The 9396-nt window shown below is 34.5% G+C and overlaps 2 protein-coding genes across 2 annotated transcripts; one reads left to right on the forward strand and one right to left on the reverse strand.

Annotated features, from left to right (window-relative positions):
• Positions 1–607: 607 nt before the first annotated feature.
• On the reverse strand, positions 608–5107 carry LOC146137330 (cytochrome c oxidase copper chaperone-like). The gene is made up of 2 exons (XM_083394232.1): positions 4870–5107; positions 608–794 (listed from the first exon to the last, which is right to left on the reverse strand). The coding sequence occupies exons 1-2, from the start codon at positions 4998–5000 to the stop codon at positions 710–712; spliced, it is 216 nt and encodes a 71-aa protein (XP_083250358.1). The 5' UTR covers positions 5001–5107; the 3' UTR covers positions 608–709.
• A 227-nt stretch (positions 5108–5334) lies between these two features.
• Positions 5335–9291, forward strand: LOC146137331 (heterochromatin-stabilizing protein CFDP1-like). The gene is made up of 8 exons (XM_083393867.1): positions 5335–5475; positions 6195–6261; positions 6755–6890; positions 7068–7189; positions 7383–7457; positions 7558–7651; positions 7912–7997; positions 8696–9291. The coding sequence occupies exons 1-8, from the start codon at positions 5415–5417 to the stop codon at positions 8787–8789; spliced, it is 735 nt and encodes a 244-aa protein (XP_083249993.1). The 5' UTR covers positions 5335–5414; the 3' UTR covers positions 8790–9291.
• Positions 9292–9396: the final 105 nt, after the last annotated feature.

Genomic DNA, 9396 nt, shown 5'->3' on the forward strand with positions numbered 1-9396 from the left:
TTTACCAAAACACCAAATCAGAGATATACCAATAAATTTTGGACGATATTTCTGCAGACATTTACTACAAAAATATGATACAACTTTAGCATCAAGTTAAAATGTAAAATGGGAGTTTAATAAATAAACTGAAATGTTATTTTTCTAATTAATTAATTTAAATTTTGACTATATTCCTGGTATATTAAAAATCGATGTCTGGTATTGCTTTGGAAATCGGTAGAAATTAGGTTTTGGTCAAACATTTAAACCCAGTTGATCTCTTTAGAAAGCAAGGAAAGTAAAATGTAAAATAAATGTAAGTGGCGTATTCTTCCCACTGCCCAAAAAGTAGGCCGGGAATGCCTGAAGTGTCAGTATTGTTTGAGCCCAGTCCTCAGGACAACCATTCCCCCAAAGGATCGGCAAAAGGTTAACATTTTTACCTTTTTGGTTATGGTGTAAGTGTTAATATCAGTGTAAATGAGTATTTATGCCAAAAAAAAAACGGTTTTACCCAGGTAAAAAAATGCCAGGACACAAACCCCACAGTGATCCGGTTAAAGACCCCCGTCAGGTAAGTGTCAAAATCCAGTTGATCTCTAGCTAAACGTTGCTGCTGCAGAATTAACTTGAAAAACGCCAATATTCACAGCTAACTAAAGTTTATTAAACTAGAAAATTTGCACCAAAAATTAAAGAAAAAGTATTAACAACAAAATTGAGGCTGTCAAATGTTGAAACCCAAGTCCCGAAGACACTTTTTGTGAGCATCGATAAAATCTCCACAATTATCTTGGCCGCGATTGATGATACTAAAATGCAAGAAAATGTGTGTAAGCAATAAACACACTTAGGACTGTTACTTTTTTGTAAATATTTGCCAATCCAATGGTGAGCAACTTAAAGCAATGGGAATATTTTACCATGTTACTAGGTTATTTTCAAGGGTAATAACTTATTATTTTTTGACTTGCTAAAAAGAGTCAAAATTTTGTCAAAATTTACACGTTAGGTTAAAGTTTGTCAAAATTATTTTAAGTCAGAATTGAATAAAAATGTACATAAATCATTTGCAAAATTATAAAAATATTTATATTTTTCTTTTATTCTTTTTTAAAATGACAAAATTACCAACCAAGTATTTTCATGAGTTTTGCATTAAACCGACAAAAAAAATGATAATTGTGTTCGACTTGTAGTCAGTAATATATCAAAAATGTGTGGTTGACGGCGCCAAGACACTAATGCAGTACTTCAAACAACAATATGTTGTTTAAATCAATGTATTTCTAACAGGGAAAAATTTTTTAAAAAATAAATTATTTTTAGGTCAAAATTTCAATTTTTTAGGTTAAAATTTCTTATTTTTTAGGTCAAAAAATATTTAAAAAGATAATTTTATGGTATTTTTGGCAGAATTAGTACGACTGGAAAGATAGAACTTTTAACTGTGTAATTCCTTTTCAGCTACTAAGTTTTGTCTTTTTATATGCAACAGTTGTTTATGTAGAGATATTTTTAAAAAGCTTTTTCTAATCGCGGGCCAAAACCAAACTCAGAACGGTCTCTGCGGGCCGCACAAATGTTAACTAAGAATTGTGTTATTAAAATGTTAGAGCAACTGTCAATCAGACGGGCCTCGGATATTTTTGCATTTAAAAACGTTTTAATTACATTTACAGAGGCAGTAAAGTGTTGACGCAAAGCGCGAAAAAAAAGCGTTCGATTGGTTAAAAATTAAAGTTCACATGTCGTCATCCGTACTACTAATGAAAAGTGTAATAAAACTACTTTGAGGGAACGCGATAACATTCAAAGTTAAGCTAGCTCAGTGTTTGTTAACCGTTTTAAGTCAAGGCGGACCAGGCAAGCGAACCGCACAATTTTTTTTTGGTATACAGATATTTCTTTTAAATTTTTTATTACATTGCCCAAAAAAATAAAAAAATGTTAAAAAATATATGTCCTATAATTTTGAATACGTTTTCCGTTTGTCCGCGACGCACTTGGCAGCCTTTCACGGCGCAACGGTAAAGAATCGCTGATCTGGTAAAAAAGGCAGCATCAATACTAGGGATGTTCAAAGTAGAATCCCAAGGTATTCTAGAATAATAGGTTTCGAATCTAGAATAACGAATCCAGAATAGCGAATCCTAGTATATTTTTATTAAATTATTTATCCTCGATTTTGTTTGGGGAAGGGATTAATCTTAATCTACACTACAGGGCCCACAATCACAGCAAAAAATAGCCCAAACAATTTTCTAACATGTGAACATTATAATAAAAAAACTCTCTCATATGTTTAACATTCTTAACAAAGTTCTGTCATCTTAAGCCGTTCTGTAAACTGTAATATGTCAACTGCCCAGGTTGTGTCCAAAACTTATATTTTTGCCAAAAGTGAGCAAATGCAACACTGCACATAAAAGTCTTAAGCAATTCGGTCCTGATTTTGAAGGCATTATTAAGTATTATTGCTTCTTTTTTGACTAACATGATCTGCTATGCAGTCATGTGATGTACTGCAAAGAATACAAAGTTATTATTGACATAACGAATTCTTGACAATTACGTGGTGCATAACTACATAACTTCCCTGAATATTGGCCTAAAGTTGACCTTAAGTAACCCCATAGGGCATTTTGTGGACGGCCAGCACGTTTTGCAACACTATGTTACTTTTGCAACTTAACGCATTTAGGGAAATTGCAAACTCCACACCAGACATTACACGTTAGCCGCTCGCCCAATAACGCTTGATTGACACTTTATTATTAGACGAACGTTATCGCGAGACGCGGTAATTGGTCGCCCGAAAAAACGCTGACAGTGCACTACAAGGTTCCATTTAAAGCAAGCACTGTAAATTGGTCGCCGCGGCGACAGGCCAACTTACCACACGCGTTTGTGCAATTAGGCGCAACAATCCGCGGTAAAACATTAAATTATATCGGTTCCAATTACCCGAAATAAATGGCAGAATTGGATTCGAATCCCATCTGGATTCGAATCCAAGGATTCGATATTCTACTTTGAGCATCCCTAATCAATACGTATAGAAACCAAACGCATAATGAACATTCGCGGGAAGCGCAAAATTTTTTCGCAATTACGTAGTTAAATTAATCAAAAAGTATGTAAAATAGACTCGTGTCTGATTTGTCTAAGAGACGGCGGGCCGGGTGGATTCATCGACGGGAACAAGATTTTTTGGGTGCACTAATAAAAAAGTCTGCATTTCATCAAAGCACTTTTTGTTAGATGTAGGGTGTGTTTTACATGTGCACATGTGCTATCAAGGTGCATAGATTTTGAAGTTTGAATTCTGTAATTGAGGTGCACACCCAATTTTTTACCAGAAAAAATGAGTGCACTTGAATTTGTAAAAAAGCTAAATTGTGGTATGTGAAGCAGGCTGGCAGAATCTTCTGGTGACAAGCATTTTGGGCCTAAATTCTTCGTTTTTTGGTCGCCCCACCCCCACTAAACATATAGTATGTGTTCGCCTACGAAATGTATCACCTTTTTTAATAAATATTGCTCCAAATAATGATATTTATAAAAAAAAGTAGGCCAAAGTTTAAAGTAGGCCAAAAGTTTGTGCGAAGAGCAAAAAAAATTGTGTTTACGTAATTAAAACAGCTAAAATATAGTTTAAGCCTTAGGTCAGGGGTTCTTAAACTGGGAGACCCCCTTGGGGGTACATGAACTAGTTTTAGGGGGTCCATGAGGGCCCAATTGAAAAATTTAAGAAGTAATCAATTTTTTAACGAAAACAGTATATATAATTAAAAATAAAACGGTTTTGCACTGACTGACTCCATTTCACTTTCACAGTTTTTGGACTGAAATTAACTGATTTATGAAGTTTATTTGTATTTTGACGTCAATTTATGATTTTATGACATCATCTCACGCAAAGCAAAAACAAATTAAGGGTCCGCGGTGAAAAAAGTTTAAGAACCCCTGCCTTAGGTGGAGAAGCATGGCCTGGAAAATCCTCAACATCCCCATGCGAACTATTATATCATCGACATTGAGTAAATATACGTAAATATATGCCTAACTTTGGCTTACTAAACAACATGCTTCAAACTTTTTTTCCAAATGTCACAACAAAATTATTGCCGGTCAATTTAGTGCGTAATTTTCCCAAATATTTCAAAAATATATGGGATTGAATATGTGTGGAAATAACCACAAGTTTTGTTTTTTTGTGAAATGTATCTTTCAAAATAAAAATTTTCCACCAATTTTTTCGGTTTTCTGGCTCATTCTTCAGTCGACATAGTCGCCAAGTCACCAGCATTCTGCCATACTGGCAGGAAATACCACGAAAAGCAGACTGACCATTGATAGTGCACACAAAAAAGGTAAAAATGCAACCTGCTTATTTAACATATATGGAAAAACTATTTGATTTTTATGGTCAGTTTGGGTTTAGTAAAAATAACTGGCAAATGCAATTGCCATACTTTCCACAGTGATAGTAGATAGACAGATCTTTTATTCCAATGTTTGTCGTGGTTCAAAATGGTGTGCAAAGAGACAAAAATAATATATAGGAAGAGGCTATTCACCCAGACAGAAAATGATTTCAATCGTTGTAAGAATCACTAACGGGCGCAAGCATAAAAGAGCAATCTGATCAAATAGCTTATAGGAACCTCCTGAAGCTATTTACTTGGCTGACAAAGTATTTTAAATCGATCTTAAAATTAAAAAAAAAAACTCAAAAAATTAAACCTAATACTACCACCACTACCCAAACGCTAACCCTAATTCATATCAATGAGCCTATATACAGGACCTATAGGTGCAAGCGTAAAAGGGCGATCAAAATAGCCATTTCTAAGATATACACCGATAAATTATTCAACTCACCATTCGTCTCGAATGCCCTTTGTTTCCAAACAAACACAGCAAGGTCGCAACGGTTTTCCGTCAGCTCCAACTGGTTTCTTGGATGGCTGCATTGCTTCCAAGCTTGAGTTGCACTTCGTAGCGTCTGCCATGTTCTTTTCTAACAATGTCGCCAAATAAATCTTACCTCAGTAATTGCAAAGTAACCTTAATGTTCTGTTAAAATGAAATTATTGAAACCAAAACGTGACTTTTAACATGTTTATTTTTGGATCCTGCTGCGTCACCGTTAGTCAGCGATTTCGACTTGCGCAAACTTCTTTGAAATTTTGTGAATTTTTAGTCGGTGGATAAGAAATTATTTTCATTTTTAAATTAAGATTATTTTTGTATTCAAGAAAAAATAGCACTTTCCAAATCATAATTAATCGAATGATTCGACGATGGTCACGCACGAATTCACTTTCTGCTTTGTATAGAACAGAAAGTTTTTAATGGTTGTTTGACATTTTGGCGTGTTTTTGGAAAACGTTACGTTTCTTACACTTGGAGGTTAAGAATTAAACATGTCTTCCAACGAAGAAGATGACAGTTCTTCAGCTGACGACGCAGACTACGTACCAGATGGTAATCCTGATTTTGACAACACGTTTTATTGCCGTACTGTAAACGGCGCTCTTTCACTATTGTACGTAAAAATTATTAAAAAAAAATTCTTCAAATGCCGCATACCACAACGCATATTGTTTAGGTCAGGGGTGCGGGTTAGCGTTTGGTTGAGGGTGGGTCAAGTTATTATTAATAATAAACATAATATTACTTGACCCACCCTCACTCAAACGCTAACCCTCACCCAAACAATATGCGTTGTGGTATGCGGTATTATTATTTTTTTTTTTTGCATAACTTTTCATGTACAATAGTGAAAGAGGGCCCTGAAAGCAAGTATTGGGACTTTAGATTAGCGCCAAGATAATTTATTTTGTACGCATAATACTGTTTTCAATATTGTGTCATTTTTGTAATTGATGAGCTTTATACCACCACTTTTAAGAGTGTTTTAATCTGATGCTCATTTCTCACGTAATTATTTTTTTGACCTCCAAACATTTACACCAAAAAATATTTTGGCCATCATCATATGCCAAATTTTGCAATATATTTGCCCAAAGGGCTGTTTTTCAATGTATATTTCCTGGTGCGGCAAAATTGCACAATTTTTTGGTAACATTTCTTGTCAAAGTTCTTCAATAGAAGTGGACTAGAATGCAGTAATGTGTAATTTTGCTTCTAGGGCTTCCAGCATTAAAACGACGCAAAATCAATAAGTTCTCTTCTGTTTTCAGGCGAAATTTCTGAAGGAGATGAAACAATTGAAACTGAAACCCAGCCAGAAGAAGAAATTGTCGACCCGTAAATATGAATACTTTAATTTGCTAAATATGCATATCTGTTGAACTTGGTAAAATGTATTTAAATCCTGTCTACATTGAATGATTCAAACTAACATAAAAAAACTAATAATATTGCACACTTAATATTACAATGCTTACATATTATGAGAATGCGGCGCTGGTCTAGAATCCTACCGCTTAATTTTTACAGTAAGAAAACTATTTGTTAAAATTAAAATTTCAAAGCACAAATAAATATAGGAGAATAAAACAGCCCCACCCGAACTTGCAACCTAACCCAAAGAATGTTAGCAATATAAGCCCCCCAGACGAAATGTACGACTGAAAAAATCCGGGTGACCAGGTGCAACAAAAGTCGAAATTGCCATTACATTTTTGACAATTCGTTTTGTTACTGAAAAAAAAGTGGTAGCATTCTAGACCAGCACCAAGCTTTTAACACAAAAGTATTGCACAAAATTACTTATTTTTGCAAACGTTTTTATTTAAAGGGTAAAACAAGCCCAAGACAAGGCAAAGGCGAACAATCTTTGGGAAACTTTTAAAGCCGGAGTTTCAAATTCAAAAGCGCCAGAAAACAAGACGAAAGCAGACCAAGATGTGAAACAGACTCCAACTGAATGCAAGGTTTATAAAAGTACCATCCAGCAATTGTTTTATTTAAAATATATTTTTTATAACAAAGACTGCATAATTATGATAATGTGCATCTTAAGTTTTGCCAATAGTTTTTTTATTATACAGTTTTGTTATAGAAAAAGCGAAAAAAAGTGTTTTATATAGATTTTGTTTTATTTTTTTAAGCCAACCAATTCAGAAAACTCCATTGACAAGAGCAACGGTGTCACTACATCTTCATTACCTCAAAAGTTAAAAGACACTGTCACGATTACTAAAGTTTACAATTTTGCAGGAGAGGACGTGACGTAAGTATTATTTGGAAATTACCTGCGTCAACCTTTTTTCTAAAAAAGTTTTTAAAAAAATTTGCAAACCTTTACTGTATTTATTTTGTAGTTTTGTGCTTCGTATAACATACTAAAATTTTAAAATGGCAATACACAAAGCCATACTTTGATTGTTACTAATTGAAGTTAAAGTTTTGTTAATTCATTGCAGGGTTACGAAAGAGGTTAAAAAAGATTCAAAGGAGGCACAAAACCACTTAAAAGAACAAGAATCTTCAAAAGAAAAGTAAGTGTTTTCGTTTAAATAAATACCTGTTTTGCGTAAAGTACAGTTTCCTTAGACATTGGTTTTGTTGTGTTTAGTAAGATATGTTATTTTGTTGCAGACCAACTAAAACAGGTTTTCTTAAGAAGCGTCCCGGTGGTGGGATTGGAAGTGTGCTTGGCAAACTCGGAAAAAAGCCAAAGTTAAGTACTCTGGTGAGTTTGCTTCAAACTAGTGTTCCTCACTTTTTCTAACTTACCTATTTGCAAACTCGGTTCTCCACATTTTTTTCAACACCAAATGTCTTTAGATTGATCCGAATTAAGATTTTTATTTTATGGCATTCCTAATTTTTGTGTGGGACACACTTAAAGTAGAAAGGTTGACACTCCATCTATTCTTTTCTGAAATTGAATACAACTTTTTTTTGATTGCTTCGTTTAGTGATTTTATGACAGGCTTTGCTTATTTCCAGGAAAAATCGAAGTTAGATTGGGACACTTACAAAACTGACGAAGGCATCGAAGATGAACTGCAAAGCTACAAGAAAGGAAAGGAAGGGTAAGACTTTATTCTCAACAAGTAAAACTCATAGTTAAAAACATAAATCAAAAACAGGATTCGACGTTTTGTTTAGAAGGAAAATATATTTCGCCAAGTTGAATCGTCAGTCCCTTAATTGGAATGAAATTCTTTCTGTTTTTACTTATGTTTATAACTATGAGTTTTACTTGTTAATATACGCGCCAGCGGAGCAGTGATCGACTGGATAAAACCTGCCGCCGATGGATTTGGTTTTATAAAGATACAACCTACTGTTGACTTTATTTTTAACAAACGTTTTTACGATGGTTTAACACCGCAAATAAGTTTAAGAGCCCCTGCACTATAGGCTTCTTATCAAGGATATAGCTCTTCTTAATTTGGCTCAAAAAATAAAACTACACTGTGGCCAGTTATGGAGCATCGGCTTCGGTCCGAGATTATCGGACATGCGTAGTTACTAGGGGGGAAAATCCGATTCGATGCCAAATGACTTCACTACTATGCTCATTGCTCAAACACGCGAAATAGAGGAAAATGAAACGTTTAAAGGCAATTTGTTTGCGTAATTAGACCAGTTTTGCTTCATGTTTAGGAAGAATAATAACATCAAGTTCTTATTCCTATTTCATTTGGTATGAGATCGGCACCGACCACCCTAGTATCAAGACAACCCTTGTTAGACAAAAGTTAAATTCTTACTTTTCTACTCTCAGCTACCTGGAGAAAGTTCAGTTTCTTGAGCGAACCGACATGCGACAGTTTCAGCGCGAGAAAGACATGAGACTGGGACGAATGGCCAAGAGATGACCGACGCCTCGGACACTGGTCAACTGCGGACCGCGAAGCCGCCCGACTGCCATTGTGACGTCATTACTGTCGCTGCCTGTTTTCCCAAGTGTACGCCGTTTTAGAGTTGTGGTATTGAACTTAGAGCCAGTAAAAACACGGTTGATGATAAAATGGATACCTCTAATTTTAAAATACAGATTTTACAAACAGGACTGACAAAACAAATAAATAGGGCATGGTCAGAAAACTCTTAATATAATAGTAAAAAAAAAACGGGTTGAGTCTAAATATGGTATTTACAGTATCAAACATGTTAAGCTAGAATTTTGAATCTGATATTAAGCCACTTATTTTATTCTCAGCTTATGTTTTAAGGCTGTAGCATGGTTTCTTAAATTGGGGAACGTGTGAAAGTTTCCAAAACATATTTTTAAGTTTATTAACTGATATAATTTATGTATTATTAGTGGTGGCACACCCTTCTCATTAAGTTTCATTATTAAAAAATACTTAACAGCTTACGAACAGAAAGATTGAGGCTTGTTAAAGTACTGTTTTGGATGTTAAGAATTGATTTTAAATTTGTTCTCCATTATCTCGAGAAAGCAAAAAGCATTCCCTAGGC

The sequence above is a fragment of the Ascidiella aspersa genome, chromosome 7 (assembly GCF_963924565.1).
Source record: "Ascidiella aspersa chromosome 7, kaAscAspe10.2, whole genome shotgun sequence".
Lineage (NCBI taxonomy): Eukaryota > Metazoa > Chordata > Ascidiacea > Phlebobranchia > Ascidiidae > Ascidiella > Ascidiella aspersa.